Source organism: Epinephelus moara, chromosome 5 (assembly GCF_006386435.1).
Source record: "Epinephelus moara isolate mb chromosome 5, YSFRI_EMoa_1.0, whole genome shotgun sequence".
Classification (NCBI taxonomy): Eukaryota; Metazoa; Chordata; class Actinopteri; order Perciformes; family Serranidae; genus Epinephelus; species Epinephelus moara.
The window spans coordinates 25,854,712-25,878,926 of NC_065510.1; the positions used below are offsets into that span (position 1 = coordinate 25,854,712).

Below are 24,215 nucleotides of genomic sequence, written 5' to 3' on the forward strand. Positions count from 1 at the left end.
TGTGCGCGCTCAGTCAGTCCCTCTGCTCTCTAGGTCTCTGCAGAGATTTGTTTGAAAGGCTTAAAACACACAGATCTCCAGTCATAGAAAGATCACACACGCGCTCACACACCGACTGACTCACTGACACAATAGGGAGTGTGGAGTGACTGACAGATTTAATAGGAGAACAAGCTGTAATCTGAGAGAATCCATTCGAAGAGGGATTACATTCTAATCTGTGGATGGAATAGCCTTTCATCTCTCTCTCCCTCTCTCCGTTTCTCTGTCTATCTCTCTCGCCTTCTATTTATCCATCTCTATCTCTTTCCTGCCCTAAAGCTGCACCAATCCTTTTAACCAGCCCTGTTTTTTTTTTTATCGTTCCCATCCTTGATTTAATTTGGGATTTTTCTACTTCTATCCGAATCCCCCCCCCCAAACACACACGCACACTCACACAGCTGTGTCACCTCAGCAGCACTTAACTGTCAATCAGCAATGATTACACTGACGAGAGCATTGTAACGTTGCAATGCGTCAGCGTCTCTCTGGTGCTAAATTATCCCCGCATCCATGTGCGCACAGGCAGACGCACAAAAAGTAAGCTCTTTCCTCTGTTCTCATCTATTTTGATTTATTTTTTTAAACTGCTTTAACAGCTCTCCTTTTTTATCATCCCTCTCTCTTTAATGAAGCTTTTCAGCCCCAAGTTGTTGTTGTGATATTGCTTTGTTATACGACAGCCCTTCCCTGCATTTTTTTCCCCTTTCCCTCCATCACTCCTGCTCTCCCTCTCTCCGCCACATGGTGTTTCTCATTTGCTAAATGAGGAATCCAATAGAGTTAGATTAAACTTCTGGACTCTCTTTGTAGAATCTTTACAGGGAGCCTTTTAGCTGCCACAATAACACTGCCTGCCAGTTTGAATATTTATCCTTGTTTAGGTTGAGGAAGATTAATTTAATAATCCCTGTTTAAACAACAAAAAGGAGGAGATAAGAGGATGATAGGGAGTAAAAGAGGCAAGACAGGCAGCAGGGAATGAGAGATACAGACGAGATGAAATGATAGAGATTTCCCCAGAGAAAGAGGATGTTAGACACGCTGACAGAGAGAAAAGAAGAGCGCAGATCACACAACCATATGGCATTTTGCTTTCCCCTCTACTTCTACCATCATGTCTGTCACTCCAGGAAGAAGAAGACCATCTGCACAGTCCCCGATCTACATATACACTCCATCTCTCTCCTCTGAGCCCTTTTCTTTTCCCTCCTTGTTCTCCCATGTCATACCAGTGTTCCTGCTGTCCTGATTTGCCTGTCTGCTCCCCTCAGATTCACAGCCCAGAGTTAACAGGTTGGGTTCGCGTCCCCCCTTCGCTCATTATCGGCGGTCACTGCTGCCATTAAGCCTCCACTGATGGCAACTACTCCCCTGCCTGACCTCTGCTTCCCACAGTGGACAGCTAATGGACACTCTCCTCTTGCTCTACATCTACCTCTGCTCGTCCACCATCCCTCTTGTCTCTGTCTATCTTCCACCCACTCCTCCACTGCTACCCATCTTTAGTTCTCCAACATCAAACCTTTCGAAGTTTAACACACACCATTCAAGATGTCGATCTCTGCACAATAAGATTAAAGACATAAAAGAGTTTTGTGTGTATATTTACCGTGTGTGTGTGTGTGTGTGTGGAGAAATAGGGAGAGAGTGATAGAGACCTCCACTATTACTTCCCATCGCTCTTTTTTGTGTCACCTCACTTATCTTCCCCATTAATGACTCAACCTCTACGCTGAGTTAGAGCATCAGTGAGTGTCAAGACAGTAGAGAGTGTGCATGTGTGTGTGTGTGTGTGCACGCGCGTGCTATCATTTGCCTGTCTTCATGTTCCTGCATGTCTTATTCTGTGTGACAGTGGGATATGACTTTTCGGCTCTTTCTCTCCGATTAAAAAAAAAAGAGAAGAGAGAGAGAATGAGAAGGAGGAATAAAGAGCAGCGAGTTAATTACCACCTTTTCCTCCTTCCCTTCAAAGGGGAGATCAAAGCTGCTCCTCGCCTCCCCCTGCCTTCGCTCCATACCCCACTTCCTCACACCCAGACCCCCCCCCCCCCGTTAATTTGTAGTCCCTACTCCTCCCTCATTCATCGGTTCAGTATATCCATGGAAAACCCAATGATGTTCATACCAATGCACACCCATCACACTAACAGTTATATATAGGCTTCACACAGTCTGTAAAACATTGCTAAACATTATTTTCTATTTGCCCATTCTACTGTTTTTGTACTATTTTGCTGAGCAGATGTTTCAAACTGATAACAATCCTGGCGTGTCCTTTTCTTATGAGAGGCTATTCCCACCATAAATCATACTCAAACAACGCACACAATCACAATCCCGCACACACACCACCATACTCTCCCACACACCTTTTAGGCCATAAATCATCCTTCACATACTCTCACCACTGTACTCTTCCCTAAACACTATCATTGTAACTCACACACACCATCATACCGTCTCCAATACATCATTATAGTCTGTATGATAATGTGTTTCAGACAGAACAGTGGCGTGTTTGACAAAGAGTGATATTGTTTATAAGAGAGAATTATGGGATGTGTCTGGGATAAGAGACAATGGCTGTTTAGGAGTAGTGGAAATAAATGTTTCATTCAAACTCTTTTTTTTTTGTCAGTCTCTGACACTCAATCACACATACTGTCATCCTCACTTACACACTGTCAATCACTTACTATTATTCTCTCTTATATACCATCATTCTTTCATCTTCTATAATTTTCTTTCACTTTTTTTTACCACTGTCCTGACATACACTGTACTATCATTCTCTCCTGTGTATATTTTTATTGAGCATATTTGTGTGTGTGTGTGTGTGTGTGTGTGTGTGTGTGTGTGTGTGTGTGTGTGTTAAGCTGTACAAATTTCATTAATGTCATACATCTGCTACAATTGAATCACTCTACATGGCCAAAGTGTGGCTCCTATTCTCACAGTGTATGGTTCAATTGACCGGTCACAATGTGTTTGCTCACAGCGAACATGAACAGGGATGGAGCTGGTTTTGTCGGTACAAATTAAATAAAGTCTGTTTTGATCACGCTGACTGCGTCCTCATAAAGGCTGACAAAAGAGAAATAAGATAGTGTTACTTTGTACAAATCTCTTTTGAACAGAAAATAAGAGGAATATTTAGATGGCTGGAAGATGCAGACGGTTCAGTCCATCTGTTTTACAGCAAAGTTTAGTTTTATCAACCCAATCGCCAGAGTAAATGTTGGCACTGTGCGTTTCTGAAAATCACAAATATGTTATTCACTGCATATGAAATGTACCATTATATGTGCGGCTGTGGCTCTGCAGTAGAGTGGGTCGTCCAACGATTGGAAGATCGACGGTTCGATCCCCAAGATACTGAACCCCAAATCGCTCTCAATGGCTGTTCCATTGGTGTGTGAGTGCGTTAAAAACACTCAAAACTGAGTAGCAGGTGGCACCCTGTATGTTAGCCTTGGCCACTAGTGTATGTATGTGTGTGTGAATGGGTGAATGTGACTCGTAGCGTAACAAGCGCTTTGAGTGGTCGGATGACAAGTGCAGGTCCATTTACCATATGTTGAAACATCACATTTCTTTACATTTCAATTTTAAATTTCATGTTGTGACCTGGGGGTGATGGGAGGGATTTCTCCATCTTTGCTTTTGATTTCCACCCATGTGGTCATTCATTTTTTATCTCCAGTGGGGATGCTTGTTGATTCTTGTTATCCCAGCTTCTTTTTCCACATTTATTTTTTTTATTTATTTTTATTTTTTTTAAGATATTTTTCTGGGCATTTTAGCCTTTAATTGACAGGACAGTCTAGCATGAAAGGGGGAGAGAGAGAGAGGGAGTGACATGCAGCAAAGGGCCACGGGCTGGACTCGAACCCAGGCCGCTACAGCAACAGCCTTGTACATGGGGCGCCTGCTCTATCCACTAAGCCACCGACGCCCCACCACATTTATTTTTGTCCTTTTCTTCTTTTTTTTTTTACAGACTGCATGCTGGTCATGACAATTCAGTGGTTAATGTGTGTTGAGGTTGAGGCTCAAAAGCCATTTAGAAAGGGTTAGGAAACATTTATTTGGCTTAAAATGTTTGGCAGCAGGGCTGGACAGCCCACTTTTGTTGGTCTTGATCAGTGGTCTGCTGCTGTCTGTTGCTTGGCAGCCTACTTGCCCATGTGTCATCCCTCTCCTGATGAGTGACACAGCTCATATACATGTAATCTGAACTATGTCATACATGTGAAACTTTAAGCTGTAACAGCTGTTTAAGCTGTGGTTTGTGGAAATGTACAATGCTGTTTATACCTGAGACTGCTGGTTTTGTCTATAAGCACAGTCTCAGTCAATACCACAGTTAGCCACAACATGTAAAATACCACTCCAATTATATGAAAACAAGCTGAAAAGCCAGAAATGTATCTGATATCATAATGTTGGATTGTTGAAATAACAGGCTGATGATAAAATCAGTCTTTAGACCAATTTGGAGTTGAATACTGTCAGGCTATATCCGCACAGTGTCTGTCCAGGGTTAGATAACATTTTTTAAAAAGGACACGAGCATGATGCATATATTTGTGTGTTAAAAGTATCATGGTAAGTGCAAGAGACTGTGATTGTATAAAGTGTAGAGTAGTGTGAGTGAAAGACTCTTCTGGTCTGCGTCTGTGCTGCTGTGTGTGATTTATGGTCTAAACTGCCTCTCATATTTTCTCCCTCTGTCACAGATCCTGAATCAGAAGTTGTGGCTCCGGCGATTGTGATCGGACCCAAAGACACAACAGTGGTGGCAGGGAGCGAGGCGACACTGGAGTGTATTGCTAATGCCAGGTAAATTTATTTTATTGACACGCACGCATTCACACACACAAACACACACACTCACACACGAGTTCCTTTCTTGCTAGACAGCGCTGTTTTCTTCCAGGGCAATTAGAGGACACCACATAAACTCGTAGCTCAGCAAGTCTCTCCCTCTAGTATTAGTGTACATACACACACACATACGCACACACACACACACACACACACACACACACACACACACTTGTACCAAGTTAACTTAAACAGAAGTTGGATCAAAGTCCCATCAGATATCAGCAAGGAAATGTAACACACTTACTCATACAAACTTGCCCATTCCAAGTATTGTATAGACACACACACACGCACACACACATACTGACGCCGGGGGTGCAGGCTATTCTGACTCAACAGATGTTTTTCAGAGCAACAATAAATTCTGCCTCAGTTCAAGAGTTGCCAGGAACTGAGCTGAAATCAGTTTCCACTCATCTCTTAGATAAACACTGTCCAATCTCCCACTGTGTCCGTGAAAAGACAACTGAGCTCTGGCTTATGTGTGCTTTATGTTAAACAATACAGTTTCTGTTTTGAACTCAGCATGTAGTGTGTTCTTTTATTTCCTTTAAACAAGTGACTCTTTTAGACTCTTTTCTCAAGACAAAGGGAACACTTTTAGTCACAGGGGTTGGCATGGGTACAATATAACTACAATATGTATAACTTCTGCAGTACTTGCCAGTGTTTTCTGTATTACACACTGAATTCACTGAATCTATTGCCAGAGGGTGGAGAAGCAACTGTTTGGCCATTTTTTACCTCCTTTGGGGAGGGCTCTACAGGTCAGCTACCTGCCCTAGAAGAAAACTGCTTCTTGCTAGCCACAGTTGATCCTAGTATACACACGAGGAGAACTTTATCTGTACTTAGCATATTCTCTCAGAGGCATGTTCTTGTATGGATCCACCATTAATTGGACAGAAAAGTGAGGCTGAGGCTGCTCTGACCAGATAAAAGCACTGCGAGCCTGAATCATCTGATCCCAACAGGTGATATACAGGGCTCAGAGCTTCACTGTGAACTGTTTGTTCAAGGTTTTTGTTGGATTGTGTTATTTAGTCTGGGCTAGACGTGCTGCTCTGATCTGTGAAAGTCGAAGTCTATTTAAATGTTTCTCAGAGGCACTTGACCAGCACTTGACCACCGGGTAGCACTCAAGGTACAGTATGAAAAAACAAGCGACTGAACCACATTAGACATAATAGAAGATAGGAATGTACCTACAGTGGGCTGAAAAAAAAATCTTAGCAACAGTAGGATCCATTCCCATCATACAAATAATGAGAAATATGCTCAGGCCAGTCTTTTTTTTTATTGAACACCATGTAATTGGGTCTTTGCAACCCACTCTATTGGTATTACAAGTGCAGACAAATTAGCTCAGAATTTCCTGCATTTCTTCTTCCAGAAACAACCCACTCCACAGGGACTATTTCTGATATCAGAGAATCCACTGAAAGATACTCACTCCAGAGAAATAAGTCTGTACCCAGGGAACAACTGAAAGAAAGAAACTCTTCCATTGAAGTTTGGGGGAAAGAAGAGCACGATCAGTGAAATCAAGTGCAGTGCTGAAGTCTAAAAGCATCTGCTATCCACATCCATTAACCATTAATCAGTCATATGCACCAATACAGTCCTGGTAGAGTGCTAAGATGATTAGGAGTTTGATTGAGCTCAATCTGTGCCCGTCGGTCTCATATTTAAGGGCTGTAAAATCTACTTTTCTGTCTGTGGATACATTTTGGATTCTTTTGTTGTGGACAGGACCCACTGAGTAAGCATATTAAAATTTTGACAGATCAGCCTAGCCATAAGTTTAATTACTTTTCCTTCCACCTTTGTCTACACCTCGAGGTGTATCGTCTGAGAGAGGCAGCAGCGTACTCTCAGCTGTATCCAAAGAAAAGACAAACACATTTTATGTCTGACATTGTATTATTTACAGTCGGACTGCATATTAAGTGGACTTGGTTGCATATTCCTCCAACCAACTATGAAAAAACGAGAGTATAATGTGATATCTTACAAATAATGGTTTTATGTCTCTCATAATTACTAAACTGGGCTTACTAACATCCAGAACAGCAGCAGAAAATATGTTGCTGAATACAAGATCTGCCCAAAAATGCAGTTTTTTCCATTTCTTTCCACATCACATACCTTTCAGATTGCTCCTAATGGTCTCACTGCATGTGAACTCAAACAGATCCAAACAGCACCAATCAGAGCTAAGGAGTCCCTACCGCAGCTGTCACTCACTGCTCGTGAACTGCGGTCAAACTGTCAAACTAGGCAGTACTGATCAAATATGACTCAAGAGTCTGATACTGCATTGCTTATTTCTCACCTCAAATGTTTTCAGAAAGGTATTTTAGTGTACTGTTTAGCTGAAAAATTAGAAAGTTTGTCCCCCGGTCGCCATGTTGGATACAATCATCTCGAAGCACTGCCCACTGATTGGAGCAACTTGATCATTTTACAGCTAAACAGTACCCTAAAATACATTTCTGAAGACATTTGAGGTGAGACATATTTCAGTGTGCTGTTTAGCTGTAAAATGAGAAAGCTGCTCCTGTTGATGGGCGGTGCTTCCAGTTGATTATATCAAACATGGAGGGTGACAAACTTTCTCAATTTACAGCTAAACAGTACACTAAAATATGTTGCTGAAAACATTTCAGGCAAAACATAGGCAACACAGTATCAGAATTTTGACTCATATTTGATCAGCGCTGCTTAGTTTGACATTTGTCCGCAGTTCACAAGCAGTGATTGACTTGAGTGACAGTTCTGTTAAAGACTCTTTGGCTCTGATTTTTCGTGGCAAATGCCATGAGAGGCAAAAGGAGGAGGAGGAGAGACATGATTTTTTCCCCCAGACTATCAATGTCATATAATATTGTGTGTATGTAGTGACAGTTTGAGCAAATATGGCAAAAGGGTATTTTATTATAAAAGTTGCCAGCTGTAGCTGAATTACCATCTTGTCTTCACCACCTCCAGATCTCTTATTACATCCTTTGGTTGCTCTATCTGATGTCATGTCAAAGTGATTGCTGTTGGAATAAAAACCAAAGAAATTCTTAGAAGCATAAGTGTTACAATAATAAATGAAAAGAGTGTTACATTGATGACTTTTAAACTAATATATTCTGGGGAGATCACTTGTTCACTATGATAGTAGCTCGTATTTCACACGCAGCCGTCTTTATGCACTGTTTTATGTCTTTCCACGTGAATAATTTCTGTTTGTTTAATGACTCTTACTACATTGGTTTTAACAAACCCCTCTAACCAAGAACCTACTTATTACTTTAAACCAATAAGTAATTGGCTCCAAAATAAATAATTCCTGTTGTTTAATTGCAGCCTTAGCAATGTTTTAATATGTCGTATGATGTTGTATTATCAGTGAGTATTCATATTTGCATCACTACTTTAATTATTTTCACAGCTTACTGTTTGTGGACAAATCCCATAATTAAACTACGACTTTTAAGATGTCCTTAAGAAAATGCATCTGGAAGGCAGTTCCAGTGGCTGATTACATAATTAGTTGTGGTCCTAGTAAATCAGTTGCAAATTTTAATGCAGATTGCTTGTAAGAACATGAAAATGCACCAAAAAAAAACTGAGCTGCACTTTCATGAATAGATACAATGCTGTATTAATGCTGTCTTGCAGAAATACACACACAGACACACACACAAAAAGATGTTGTTTTGATGTTGTTTATCCAAAACAAAATTTCACTATACATGAAAACCCATTTCCTTTCTCCAACATCCAGAGTAACTGACTGACGCTCCTTCATGCTGAGTAGAGCTGACTGCTCTGATATACAGACTGTCATCATTCATTTCCTGCCTCATTGACACATAAACTGATGGATTTAATATGTTGTAATTGCCTTCTGTCACTCTTTTCCTTTTTCTCCAATTCACCCCATTCCTGCTATTCTTTCGCTTCTCCTCTCTTCCTGTCTTCTCCCCTCAGACCGGTGGACAGCCTTGTGGTGTCGTGGAAACGTGATGGGCGTCGTCTGGCCAGTGGGCGTCGGCTCATTATTCCTGCCCCCACCTCCTCTGACACAGGGTTGTATGTTTGTGAAGCGTCGCTTAGCAACAGCACTGCCAAACCTGTGGAGGCAAGGGCACACCTCACTGTAATGGGTAAGAAAAGAAAAGGGCAGTCACTCACACACACACACACACACACACACACACACACACACACACACACACACACACACACACACACACGCACACCGCCTAACATGATTATCTATGATTATCCTGGGTAGGCCTGACCCATCAAGTCTAATGCCTTCAACATGTACCATTAATTTCTATTTTAGCCTCGCTCTCGTCTTTTCTTGTACATTTTTTTTTTTTTTTTTTTTTTCTTACTCCAGGCGCTGTTTCACCCTGTTTATTCCTCCATTTATTCCTACTTTTCTCCTGGAAGCATGACTGTGAACACCCCAGGCAGTGACTGTCAACTACAGGACTACTCGAGCTGAATCTGTTGTCCACACTCACCAAGAAACGGCCCATTGCAGTCACAAACAGCTGTTGCATTCATGTACGCACTAATTCATCTATGTGTGCTGACAAACACATGCATATGTGTCACAGTCGCAGTCACAAAAAGGCACCGCAGACATACATGCCCATTTGCCCGGTGGCTAAATTAGTTTTGTTCCCTGGAGTCGCCAATCAATAAGAGAACACTGAAAGCACTCAAACAGAAGAACTCGTCGCAATCCACTCCTGTCCTCGATATGTGTGCGTAAATAGAAAACAACACACGCACGCAGGCAGGGAGCGTGTGATTGATGAAGCGAAACTTTTCTCCCCTAGTTCGTCAGCGTCTTTTTGATCTGCTGTGATTGTCGGAGCGAGGGAGCACCTAACGCAGAGAGAGCAAACTACCCACGCCTACAGAATACTCACTAGTCAGAAAAGACCTGCCTGAATATTTATACCCCGCTCATTCTCTTTCTGTTCCCCTGCTCACTATCTACAGCCAATTTTTGTACCCTCTTTTTTTTCTGTCTTTTGCCTCCCTCTATCTCTCTCTCTCTCGACATTATCTTCCTTCATTAGGCCAACAGGACTGTTAAGGCTTGCCTGGCAGGGACAAAGTCGACATGCATTCATATGTATCAGAGGAGTAGAGACTGATGAATACATTGGTACTGATCCTCTTTTTCTGCTATGGGCTCAACAGACCTTGATGCAATGAAAGGGATTCCTAAACAGAATAGTGTATGTGTCTGTGTGAAAGAAAGAGACAGCCTCAAAGGTATTCATTATTCAATTTCATTTCTTTTCTGCCCAGATCCACTAATCGGAATATGTATGACAGACTACTGGTGCAAACAACACTATATCTGTTGTTGTGCTCCATCTTTGTTTTGCAGGCAGACGGCAGAGGATCCACGGAAGCTCAAAGCTCTAAACCCAACCGCCCAAACACTTCAAAATGTGTTGTGTTGTATTTGTGCATCTAGGTCCTTGCACTCACCTGAGTGAAAGCGATTAATGCATCCGTGTTATCGGTGTCACGCCACATGGCTGTTATTCATCTCTTGTTTTCCCGTTCTTCCGTTCACTGCACGCCTCCCTCGTTCTCTTGTCAAAAATCGTGCCGAATTCCACCGTGCACAATAAAGATAGGAGATGCGCGCATGTGTGGGTTTAAAAGTAAAGAACTTTAAAGTCGAGAAGAATAAATGTAGCAGCAGCAAGGGAGTCTACTGTGTAGCTGTCCACACACACACACACACACACACACACATGCAGAGCTTGATCAAACTTGCAGTTTGTCTTTTTTTGTGTTTCCACCTCAGTTTACCCATCCACTGTGTGAAGCAACGGAGGAGAAATAGAGAGAAATCACGGAAAGGGATTTTTTTGCTCCTCTGTTCTTAAGTAGAGCAGCATTAAAATGACAGCACAATGTCAAAACATTACTATTATATGTTATTATTAAACAAGTATGGAGCCTTAGAGAAAAAGAAATGAAATGAGACTTCTATGAAAATGCCTTCTCCTCGTTCATGAAGAATCATATCTTTGTGACAAGCAGTATACACATTCATTATTTAGTGCATACACTGGACATTTCATTTTCCTCAAAGTCATTTTTCAGTGAACAGGTGCCGCTACTGTGTGGAGCCACTTTTCCAGAGATGCCAGACAGAAAATGAATTAGCCAGTCTGTCTCCCTCTCCCCTCTCTCTGGGCTTGCTGTGTCAATATCTCTCGCTAAATTTTAACAAATGTTTTTGAAAGAAATGGAGCGTATGCAGGAGCAGGTAAATTTTTCATAACACGTAGCATTACAGTAATACACCAAAAGGCATATATTCACATTCAAATCGAAGGGAAGCTTTGTCTCACAGCTGCTGTCAGCATTTAGAGCGACAGTGGTGAAGATGTTTAGAGGGAGCAGTTATTGGCGGTGAAATGAAGTAGTTTAAAAGGAGGATTGTTTCCCTAGGGAAACCCAAAGGATGTGTTTTTCTGCGACTGTGTGTGGAAGTCATTTCACAGGGCATATAGACAGAAATCCTGCCTTGCAATGACACTCAAGATACTCAAGGCCAAGAGGGGGATCCATTTTTATTCTGCAGTGCTGTGTTTTTCACTCAGAGTCTCTTCTCTATTAAAAAATAAGCACTTGTAGAGGGCACACTCCCAATTTTTATTTCAAGATTACTTTCAAGCTATGTAATGCTTTTGAAGCCTTTTTGGAGGGCTTTTTATTCGTAGTTCAAACATGCTGCCAGCAGCATGGGGTGTTCTTAGTTTTTGTTGTTCACTTTGAGATGTTATTTTATCCACTTGTTTATACAGAACGTGCTGCATATTTAAATGCTACTATATGTGTTCTTACATGTTTCCCTGCAGAGCCACCCTCTCTGACTGCTCAGCCTAAGAGAAAGATCCTCGCTGACCTCGACAGGAATGTAGACATCCCCTGCCAGGCTACAGGTACGCTGCATATGTGTGTGTGTAGACTTCAAGGATGGCTTACTTTTTTCCAAGCATGTCTTATGTACTCACATGCCTGTATGTACTTTGAGAAAATTATTGGTGGCAGTAATTGTTTCTCCTACCCATACTGGCTGTGAAGAGAGACGTTTCTAAAGTGGTTTCAATGTAAGAGAAGGGTGACCAAATCCACAGCCTTCGTTCTGTGTAGAATGCATCAGGCCAAACATAATTTAACACCTTCACAGTCTGAGTTAGTCATGTGAGGCAGGTATCTTGCAAATTTATCGCATTTTTAATATGAAATTGTCTCTTCTTGTTTTCTCAGACAGTGTTTCCATGCTGAGCTGTGGTGGATAGATAGAACACATACAGGGTATATTGTGTGGTGGAAAAACATCATCATTTTGGAAGATCCTCACTTGATTTGACAAGGCTCTAATTAGCTTTGGCTGAATTTTGAAATGCATTTTTGCACAGAGTAAGGGCTGCGTACTTTGTCCCCTCTCTCTGATATTGGAATTGCATCAGGGAGGGATCTTCACAGTTAGTATGTAGAGGAGAAACAAATACAGTGATAAATAACTCTTAGAGCATTGTGTTAAAATACACTTTAAGGTCTCAGTATGCTTAAAATGGATGAGCTTAAAATCTTAAACTATCTTAGAACAAGGTTGCACGGTATGTGGTCTGATTAGATCTAAAGAACAAAAGTCTTCATACCTGTGGGGGCTGACCTCACTTGAAAAGGCTGCAGTCATAGAAAAGGGTGAGACACAATTTCTTCATTCAGTGGGGTTTCAGGCGGTCTGACAGCCTCTTTGAAGCAAACTGAGGCCCTAACTCTGGTGCTGTTTGCAACCAGAGGGGGCAAGACCTGGACCTGGACCTGAATCTGAATCGTGATGAATCCTCACATGAAAACTTCAAATCACAAAGGAATACTTCACCCTCCCTAAATGACCATTTCTGTATCAATAACTCACCTTATGTTACTTTGAATTAGTTAAGAAAACTTTGGTTTTCTCGCATGTCCTCACAGAAATAATCTAAAAAATTTCCAGATGAATTGAATTCATACGCAATCAAAATACTGAAAATACAGCAAAACATCTGTTTACAAAGCCTCACAGAACTCCTGCAGTATAGTCCAAGTCTCACTCATCCAGCTGTATGCTCAGTATTTTCCAAAGACAGTCTTTTCTGATGGGAACTGAACTAAAGGGAAGCTCATCTGTGATCTCTTCAAAGCCAAACTCTATTGACAAAAACAGTAATTTTACCTTGCTGAACATGGGAGCTGCTGGTCTACTGCTGCCTCGATCAGTTAGGTAGTTTGTGTTATTGTGTGACTTTGGTGTTTTAAAGGGTTGATTCAGATTTACAAAGTCACACATAACACAAACAAACTAACTGATCGAGGCAGTGGTAGACTAGCAACTCCCATGTTCAGCAAGGTAAAATTACTGTTTTCATCAATGGAGTCTGGCTTTATAGAGTGAGCATAGACACGTTTAATAGTTCAGTTCATCAGAAAGAGCTTTCTGTTTGGGAATTACTGAGCACAAGACTGGATAAATGAGACTTGGATTATACTGCACGAGTTATGTGAGAGTGTGTAAACCGATATGACTTCAATTCAACAAGAATTTTCTCTGTTTCTTTAATTCTTGTTTCATCATGGACGGATGCAAGAAAAACACTTTCTTCACAAATTCAACATAACACGTCTTAAATAACTGATATGCAAATGGACATCTTTGAGGGTTGAAGTATTCCTTCCTATGTTTGTGCTGCAAACATTAGTCAGTTTGCAGAGAAGTTGGGTCTTTGTACATGTGCTAGAAACTGTTTATCTTAAGTATCTACTGCCCAGGCTGTGTCAAGGTGACTCTATCGACCTTATATTGTGTTGAGGGTTGATGTCATTGTGTGTGTGTGTGTGTGTGTGTGTGTGTGTGTGTGTGTGTGTGTGTGTGTGTGCATCTAGTTTGTAGGCTTCTCGAGACGCGACAGTATACTTGTGACAGCAAGAGCATATTAATAGGCTGAGACCAAGCCTGGAAATTGCACTTGTTCATGACTCTTGTTTTTAAATGGATTACATGAACATTTATATGAGCAGAGGTGGACATGGCTCTAAAAACTGCAACATACTCCTCTCTCACACACACACGCACACACACACACACACACACTGAGCGAGTGTGTTCCTCCTCAGTAATCTGATACAGTGGCAGTGTAATTAAATAGCAGCGGCCTGAGGGTATGAAGAGAGGGATGGAGACTGGGAGGAGGAACTAGGGAAGGAGGAAAAGACAGATAGAGTGCAGAGTGACAGAGTGAGCGAGACAAGGAGGGGGTGAAAAATACTTCACGCATGTCTGTGAAAGCTTGACACCAACAGATTGAGGAAAAGTGTGGAATTCATCTCTCCTACCCTCAAACACACACACACATTCTCTCTTTTTCACACACACCAACACACACTCTGGTGTGGAGGGTTGAGACAGAGTAATTGCTTGAGCCCCCTGCCTGTCATATCTGGCATGTCCGTCAGACAGATGGGAGCCGATACTGTAGATATTCGGTGTGCTGCTTTTGCCCACATCTTTTATTCAGAATGTTTTTTGGCCCCTTCTGCCACCCTTACCCTACCACCCACACCTTCCAATCAATATATTATTAGCAGTCATTATGCCCACATGCATATTTATAGGGAGAGAGTGGATAACAGTGAAGAAAGATTGGTGAAAAGAATGTGTGTAGCTGTTTTAGTGGGAGTTGGAGCAGTTTACTCAGCAGTGAGGTCAGCTAGCTTGTTATTAAGGAAATTGAACATTTTCTCTCTCTCTCTCCCTCTGTGTTGGTTTTTTTCGTGTACATGCACACATGTAGGCGTGCCACAGCCCAGGATAGAGTGGTATAAGGACGCCGTGCCTCTTTCCAAATTGGCCAACCCTCGCTACAAGGTCACCGCATCAACCGGGCTGACGGTGCGCAGGGTGCAGCCAGGAGACGGAGGAATATTCCAGTGCTTCGCTCGCAACGCTGGCGGAGAAACTCAGGCACACGCACAACTCCTTGTATCCAGTGAGTTGGTCTGATACACAATAAAACACACACGTTTGCACTTGTATGTACACACCTACTGCTGCATTGCCTCTTTTCACAAGTCTTTGCTGTTTTATGGCTGATTCATCCCCTCTTGAGGCAACTATTGTCTTTCCCTTTGACTTTCTTTCTCGAGTATTAGAATTTTTACCTCTGCTGTACTCCTTTTTCATCTCTGTACGACTTTCTTTGTATCAGCTCATTTATGCTATAATTGAAAAATAGGAATAGAAAAATAGTAAAAAACAAATGCTTGCAAGATATTTGCATATTATTTTAATGTTGGCTGACTAATCAATTATTAACTATTCATTTGAGCTGTATAGTTCTTACTGTCTCACTTTATCCTACATTTGACCTTAGTATACATTAACTTTAATTTGAAAGAAATCCACTTCCCATTCAAACGCCTGGTGTGCTGCTCGGCCTGTCCATTTTTAATCAAAGCTTAAGTGAGAAATCTGTGATTGATCAAAGCTTCGATTGCAGGAGGGAAGGGTGGTTGAGTTGGGGTATGAAAGACGAGAACATAAGCTGGACTTTTTTGAAACAGCCGTTTTCTGTTGATGCACGCATGATGCAGGACAGCCATCGCTCCACCAAGCTTAGTCTTGGCAAGGTGCTGGAAACATCAATTGGTCCAAACTGAGACCTTCATCAGAGCATGTACGCTTTGATGAAGGTCTATTAGATCAAAAGCTCAACAAGAAAGTGAAACACTGCTTAGATGTTACTGTGCGGAAGTCTTTTCTACCTTTCAGTGCATCTAAAATAACGTGACAGTTAGTCCTTTTGTTAGCACATATGTCGCAGAAACATAACCCAAACTAGCAAGAAAAAGATAATATTTTGCAAAAAGTCTGAGCTGTAACTTACAGTTTTCACATGATTTGCCAAGCATGTTGTAGATTTGTAACAGTCCTGTCTCCTTTGGCATATCTGCACTCAAATCTTTGGAGGTCATCTTCACATATTTTGAAACTATTACTCTCTCGACATCTTGCTAGCATGTCTGTGAGCCTGTCACATGTGGTCAGACTGCCCCTATTTTAGTAGTGCTGGACTGCTGGTGACTGATATTAAATGAGAGCAAGTCAGAGTCACAAAACTATCACTAAGTTTAAAAGTCCTTGTCTGAGAAGAGCTTATAATGATTAAGCTTCCAAGCACTAATTTGGATGTTGATTACCATGGCAGTAATTGAAGCTTTGAAGCATTGGGGTCAGCCCTATGTGCTGCTTTGCCTTGCAAAGTGAGTTTGAGTTGTGTTTGGGCTGGAAAATAGGACTATGTCATAAGTTTTGTTTTTTTTTCTTTTGGGCAATATGACAAGCCAACCACAGCCCCACATGAAACACTATTTTGTTTTTGAAATTAACGTCACAGTCAAAGTCAGTCGAACTCTCTGCCTTGACTTTGCAGTGCGTGTCTGCTGTCGACGTCTGCACGTACGGTTATATTTGTCTCCGTAGAGTTACGCTCTGTTTAGTGAGCGTTATAATTAAAAGTCCCCATGGAGCTTCCACACCACCACCTTCCACATTTATGCACACACACGTAGTACAAGCTAATGAATAAAGCCTCCATTGATCAAAGAGGAGGCATGTGTGTTTAGATCAACACTGTCATTCTTTTTTTCCCCATTCTCCTGTTTTCTCTTCGCCATTAAGCTTCACTCTCGCTCCAGTCTTTTTCCACCAGTCTCAACCCAGTATTAATCTGTCTGTCTTTGATCCTCTCATGCTCTCTCCCTGTGTTTCAGGTGTGGCCCCCACGTTTACATTACCTCCGTCTGACCAAACAGTAACTGATGGGAACACGGCCTTGTTTATGTGCCAGACAAGCGGAGCTCCCAAACCTGCCATCACCTGGAGGAAAGGTAACCACACACTCTGCATTACACACTGAGCACACACACACACACACAGCGACACATACACACTGACATGATGTGTTTGTAATTAAAAACGTGGTTAATGACTTAATTACTTTCATTCACCTCAAGGCTATTTTTATTATTTTCTCTCTCTGTCTCTCTCTCCGTAGGATCACAGGTCTTAGCTAGCGGCTCTGTCCAGGTTCCCAGGTTCACACTGTTGCAGTCAGGTGGTTTGCAGATTCAGCCAGTCAGTTTCCAGGATTCAGGAGAATACACGTGCATCGCCTCCAACTCAGAGGGAACCATCAACACCACCTCTACGCTCACCGTGTGGAGTAAGAAACACACACACACACACACACACTACCTCACACACAAACAAAAATACGTTAAACTGTTCAATATACATTTGCTAAACAGACTAAAACAGACATGGAACACTAATTTATCCGAAGCTGTCAAATCGCATTAGCTCAGGCTGGTGAGCAGCAGTGTGATTGGTTATCGATGCAGTGGGCTGGTGCAATGAAGTAGTCATCTGATTGGCTGAGTTAGAGGATGATTGATTAGCTGGAAAATTTACTTATGGTTGATTATATATATAAACTGTTGAATTAGATTAACCACAGTTTTTTTTCTTTAGATTATAAAAACATGAAACACCTGAGTCGGAAAAAAAAGCAACTTTAACATGATAAGACTAAGCAATTTTTTCACATTATAACTATGTGTGTGTGTGTGTGTGTGTGTGTGTGTGTGTGTGTGTTTTTGTGGGTGAGAGAAAGGAGGCCTGCTTATGTGCTATTTTGCTTCAGTAGTTCAAGGCTGAACTGTCAACTAATGAATTTCTCATTATTCTAGAGTAAATTAACACATTTAAATAAGACTGAGTAATGTCAGAGAATATTAAACAAATTTCATTTATGCCTGTAAATGCCTGTTGAATGCCTTCTCCTCTGGATCTTTTAACGTTTTTTTGTTTTTTTGTTTTTTTTGCAGGTCGTACAGTCATTTCTGTGCCTCCGACAGACCAGCGTGTTATCAAAGGAACCACGGCTATTCTGGACTGTAATGCCACACATGACCCCAGAGTCAATATCAGGTACCTTCTTGTCTTTTATATGTTTACGTACCTACATACGTCCTCTTGTAGTGCCTGCTTCTTTTCTCTGCTCCCCTGTGTGTCTGTGAATACATACAGTATAGAGTACATATGTCCTTCCTCTATTGCAGCTTCAAGTGGGATCGAGGTGGTGTGCTGGTTCGTCCCTCCAGTGGAGGCCGTGTCTCCATACGCCAGGGCTCCCTCACTATTGGCCAGACATGGTCTGGTGACATTGGCGATTACACCTGCACCGTGACATCAAAGGCTGGCAACGATTCTCGCTCCGCACGACTTGAAGTCATGTGAGTTCAAAGAATCACACAAAGCACACTAATTACTGATGTTGTTACCTTCAGACGGACCCAGGCTAGCTGTTTCCCTGTTTCCAGTCTTTGTGCTAAGCTAGGCTAACTAGCTGCTGGCTTTATCTCAACGCGTAGGAGTTTTATCAATCCTCTTATCTAGCTCTCACCTTAAATTCCACACCAAAGTTTGCGTTTCTGTTATATTGTATACATTTGATCTTGCTAGTTTTGGTTTACATTGCAACAATGCAAGGGTACCAAAGATGTGATACATGACATACCTGCTGTATGCTCTGTCGTCATGACCTATGTGAGCTACATCTCTAAACACTTGACAGTAATTGGTTTGTCGACTGGCTCTCCCTTCCTTTCATTTCCCCTCTCTCTGTTATCCTCTTGGAAAATGATTAAAAAGTCTTGTAATTGTTTTAGTTTCTTCCAACTGACTCTTTATAAAGTCGTTGGACCAAATGTCAATAAAACATTTAGTCTCATCCTCCTCTCACCATGTGCTTCCCCAGCTCATTTTGTTGTGTTGCGTTGTTTGCCGACACCTGTCTGCTCTGAGCGCACCTCCAGTCACTTTTCTCTCACTCACACTCAAACACACACACACACACATTACGCTGAGTTACTCTTTAAAGCAGCTACAACACTCGTATAACATGATGATAGCCTGCCAGAACTTCCTGCAATTGGTCCCATAGTCAGAGCCATTTAATACTTTCACACTAGAAACAGACTGGACCATGGTTCAGTTTGATCCGGATGGAAATAACCCCTGAACATTATCTTAAGAAAATTGCCGTAGATTATATTTTTACAGCGTTTATATGGTATTTACATACTGTAAACTAGAGACCAGGCATTGATACAACAAAGTGTGAATTGTTTTCTTCTTCGTGATTAGGCACAATAACGGCTTTGACTTTTTTGTGCTGTAATCAAGTGGGAAAACAACCAGCAAATCCATAGCTAGCTGTTTGGCTGATTCAAATTGCAGATAACGTTGTCAGGGAGGATGCTTCTGGATTGAGCATGATAGAAAAAACTATCGAGTATGCAGGACATAATACAGGAGAAGCAGCACATAGGTAATTTAGTACATTGCCAAACATTAAGAAAGCATTAGTGTCAACTTATTTCAGCAGTTGTGGAATAAAATAATTGCTTTTTCCCAATAGCGACATGTTCAATCAGGGATTGGACACCCTCGAAACCAGATACATGTGTATATCGTTAAAACTGTAAGGTGTGAGAATGTCTGTGTCAGTCAATTTAAGACAGTAGTGATAGAAGTGTAAGGTGATATCTGCTATCAGATAGCCCATACATGCAGTACACTCCCTGCTCCGTGAAACCGCAGCTGTATCAGTCTTTGAGTGTAAAATTTGTACGTACAGTGTGTTTGTGTGCATGCCTGCATTTATGTGGTTTGGGTGAACATATTCCAAACACGTCACATGGTGTGTTTGGCATGAGCAGGCAAGATGCCACAGACATACTTCAAGTGTATCCCACCCTCCGACCCACACAGCCTCATTACAGCCACTGTGAGCAAACGCTATCAGGTAGTGGCCTTTATATATTAATAGGTACTTGTATAATATATTTATAGAAGGCACTTATGATATATTAATACAATTGCAGGGTTGGAGAGAGATAGAACATGAGTCCACATCCTTGTGAATTATACAGTGATAAGAGGTTACACATGTCAAGCTCAGCGGGAGGAAGTGAGTCTCAGTTTATGGCTGTGTGCAAAAACAAATGGGGAACGAAGGGATTCTAGTTCGTCTGTGTGTGTGTGTGTGTGTGTGTCTGTGAGTGTCTGTGTGTGTGTGTGTGTGTGTGTGTCTGTGTGGACGTGTGCATCCACGTGTGTGACTGACATTCTCGTTAGCTCAGTATCAAGGGGTCATGGAGGTTAACAGACGCTGGCGGCTGAGGAGACAGACTAATTACCAGCAGGTTATTGGTTCAACTCCCGCAAGACCCATCCTTGTGTCCGTGAGTGCGTGTCCGTGCATGTGTGTGTGTGTGTTTTGTGTGGGCTGTGTGAAGGTAGTTGCTCTAACATTCTCTAAGCTCATCCATTAATTAATATGATCATGTCAGCTCAGAAAAGAAAACATCATTCTCATTTCCCTGTGCTCCCCCTCCGCCTCATACACCGCCGTCCTTGCTTCTTCTTCGTCTTGGTGGAGTGCGACTCTCCCTCCCCCTCTTACATTACGTCTTCATATATCTCTCTTCCTCTCACTCTCTTATGCTCTGTGTTCCCCTCGCTTCTGACTTCACACCCACTTGAATATTAAAACGTAAAAACCACACATACAAAGAAAAAACAAAAGCTGGAATGTTTTTAACTCTGCATCATCTGATGAAATTAAGAGCCTGCAGCCTGTCAGAGCAGATACACATCCATGATTGTTTAGAAATAATTCATGAGTCTCTGAATAAAAAATGCAGCTAGTTTAGGCACAAGGGAGCGTGTCTTTCATCGTGCTTTCAGTGTAAATATATTTGTTTTGTTCTTTTATGTGATGTGTTAATAACTTCACTCCTGTTATCTCTGCTAGCACCTGTAGCCTTCACATAGAGCGACACTGAGATCTGCTTTCCATTTCCCCTTCACATTCAAACCAACGGTTTTTGATAGAGAGTTATGATGCACTAAAATTGGTATAATCAAATGTCTGGACACTCTTTATTGCTTTCATGAATATATCTGTTTTGCTGTCTTTGTTATTAACATGGCGGGGATGTGCAAATGTCCACGGGGGATGGCTAAATATCTAGAGAATTTCTTTTTAATAGATGTGGTGAGATATATTTGCTGTGGTGCAGATCACATACAGAATAAAATATCATAATAAAAATAACCACAGCCATATTTAAAAAGATATCACCCACTGGAACTGATCGTGGACCGGACCCAGGAACCAACCTGGGTGTTAGAGCCAGCATTATTCTGCCACACATATCGGATAGAAAAACAAAACACAGGAAACAAATATCTGTCTAATGAAAAGTCTTGGCACTTTGTCACTGACTTCTTTATGAAACACAAATGCATAGATGTGTAATTACATATCCAGACACACTGTTTTGTCCAGGGAAATATGCTTATTCGCGTTCTTGCCAAAAGCTAAATAAGGAGATTGACATTGATGTGCAGACATGGGAGTGGTATCATGTCTAGACATTGAATATGTAGCTACAGCCAACAGCAGATTGGAAACAGTGGGGAAACAGCTAGCCTGGTTATATTTGAAGCATAGACTGCATAAAAGAAGTGGACATAACCTCTGGGTTGAAAAGTGAAGCTAATGGAGGCGTGCCTTAAACCTGCATTTTGTTTTCTTATGGCCACCAGGGGGCGACTGCACTGGTTGCAAAAAGAATTCTAAATTTCTTTGAAGTCTCTGAGAATATGACCCTACTTCTCACTTGACTTATTACCTCAGTAAACATTTACCTAACGAGTTTATGGTTTCAATTACTAGTTTCAAGTCTTTGTCAATACAGCATGATGTTCATTTTGTAAATGATGGTCCCATTCAGAGTTAAAAAGACAATTAAACAGGGTGGGCTTTAGGTAAAGTTGGGTACCGAAACTTACATGACTGGGAACTGCTGGACCAAATCATATGACAGATTTCGGTATCTTATTTGGGTGCCATGTTGCACGTGTAACACGAGACAGTGAACAAGAGAGAGTTTGAAAGCAACCAAGCGTCTGTGTGGGAGTGATGCATGACAGTGAGGCTGCAGTGACCGGAGCAGAGAGTATGAAGATAACGTAGCAGTGCAGCGTTTGAATAGTTTGGGCTATTTGTCAGTGAATAAATGCTACAACTCCATAAGACCCAAGCCAAGTTCCCATGTCTCACTTACCACCTGCTGATTAAAGTGTAGGGAGTTAGCCCTGAAGTTAGCGAGCTAATTTAGCCTCCCATTGGAATCTGACCAGGCTCACTTAAGGTGGACTGTTAAGGTAGACCAGCTGTTCTCATTGTAGTGACAATCTCAATCAGTCCACGGTCAATCCAGTCATTGACCGTCGTTTGGGCTTTCAGTTTAGGCACTGGTACCATTTTAAAAGTAGAATTTCACTGGTTTCTGGAAAAACCAAAACGACATCCAACCGGACTTTAGGGTGTGGCTACCTTGTGTTTGATAAGTCACCACCACAACAACCTGTTAATCAGGATAGATTCATAGCAATGCTCCACCCACTCCTCCAAATATGGTAATTTCTGGTTCTCTTATAAAAACAAGATGCCGACGGCCAGAATGCCAAACTTGAGCATTTGAAACAGTAGTCCGCAAACCAGAGGGTGACATCATGGTGGCTACGTTCCATTTCGATTATCGTTCTATGATCTGAAGGTAAAAAAATCTGCCTACCAGTCCTGTCAAAGCTCATAAATTAACACCTTCTATTTCATCATTTAATCCGAAAAAACTAAATATGTTAGAAAGTCAGGCTGTGGTTTTTACAGTGGTTATGTGCTATTACTTGGCCTTGATCAGTAACTGCCTGAAGACTGCTTGTGGCTGAGAAATAATCAGGCAAAAACAAAAAAACATAGCTTGCCAATGAATGAGTTTGAGGTGAATGAGGTGAATTTTGTTAGCTTCACAGAGAGTCAGGCTAGCTGTTTTCAGTGTTTATATTAAGCTGAACGGCTGATGAATGTTGCCTCATATTTCCTGTACTGATAAGACAGTGGTATCAATCTTCTCATCTAACTCTCGACAAGAAACCGAAGAAGGGTTCTTTTCCAAAATGTCAAATTGTTCCTCTAAAGACTTGATTCTGATCAAATGGTACACACAAAGCTATCAAACTTAGATCTGATGTTCTTTCTTGTCTTTTTTGTGTCCAGTGAGCTGCCACACTCTCCTCGCTCCCTGACGGCCCGGCTCAATGACTCTGATTCCCGCTCAGTCCTCCTGTCCTGGCTACGCCCCTTTGACGGGAACTCCCCCCTTCTATACTACCTGCTGGAGCTCTCTGAGAACAGTACGTGTGTGTGTGTGTGTGTGTGTGTGTGTGTGTGTGTGTGTGTCCAGGCATACTTTATAGTCCCTGAGCGACAAACAGCTGTTCTGTTGCTGTCTACCAGGCACTGACACACACTCATTTACAAGAAGCAGACATATGGAGAATGGTGTTGCTGCGTAAATGTACATCCAGGTTCCCTATAAATAAACTTTTCCTCCCACCCTTACCTCCTCTCTCACTCCCTCTTTCTCTCCCTGTCTCTCACCCTCTCTCTACCACAGATGTTTTAACAGCAGGCTGGCTTCCTGTCAAATGAGAAATAGAGGAAGAGAGGGAGGAGAGAGGGATTGAGTAATAGAATGACAGGAGAAACAGATTGGAGGGAGATGGCTGTAGAGTCACTGTTGTTCCCGCTGTAAGCTAATCGGATGGCTGGGCAGACGTTACACGCAGGGCCGAGCACTTGGCCCACGACTGTAGGAGCTGGACTGACGGACAAATGTCAAATGTTAATGTAGTTTGACATTTTAAGGAATCTTCATTCTGATAACTTTTCTGGTGACAGCAGGAATATGACTTCCTGCTGTCACCATTTCAACAGCTGCTCTGTAGCGTCTACAAAAATACTCCAGAATAATGATAGTCTGGTCGATTTCGCTACAGACTGAATCCAGACAGTGAGGAATGGACGAGAGTGTCGTGCACGCCCATTACCAGCTGTGTGAATATGTTCTATATTAGATGTTTTGGATTGTATTTTAGAGAGAATGGGCCATTATAAATACAATGTGTTTTGATGTCAGACAATGGCATTTAATACACTCACTGGGCTGGCTTTTAAAAGGCACACACACTATCCTTCTCACTTACA

At 41.8% G+C, this 24,215-nt stretch overlaps 1 protein-coding gene across 1 annotated transcript in view; it reads left to right on the forward strand.

Annotated features, from left to right (window-relative positions):
- LOC126390765 (protein sidekick-1-like) overlaps positions 1-24,215 on the forward strand; it is a 266,873-nt gene that overhangs the window by 158,550 nt on the left and 84,108 nt on the right. Inside the window, exons 7-15 of the mRNA XM_050045212.1 lie at positions 4,788-4,890; positions 8,923-9,098; positions 11,844-11,927; positions 14,826-15,020; positions 16,804-16,920; positions 17,088-17,255; positions 17,920-18,022; positions 18,154-18,327; positions 23,226-23,362. Of these exons, the coding sequence (XP_049901169.1) occupies positions 4,788-4,890; positions 8,923-9,098; positions 11,844-11,927; positions 14,826-15,020; positions 16,804-16,920; positions 17,088-17,255; positions 17,920-18,022; positions 18,154-18,327; positions 23,226-23,362 (1,257 nt within the window). The remainder of the gene's footprint in view (positions 1-4,787; positions 4,891-8,922; positions 9,099-11,843; positions 11,928-14,825; positions 15,021-16,803; positions 16,921-17,087; positions 17,256-17,919; positions 18,023-18,153; positions 18,328-23,225; positions 23,363-24,215) is intronic.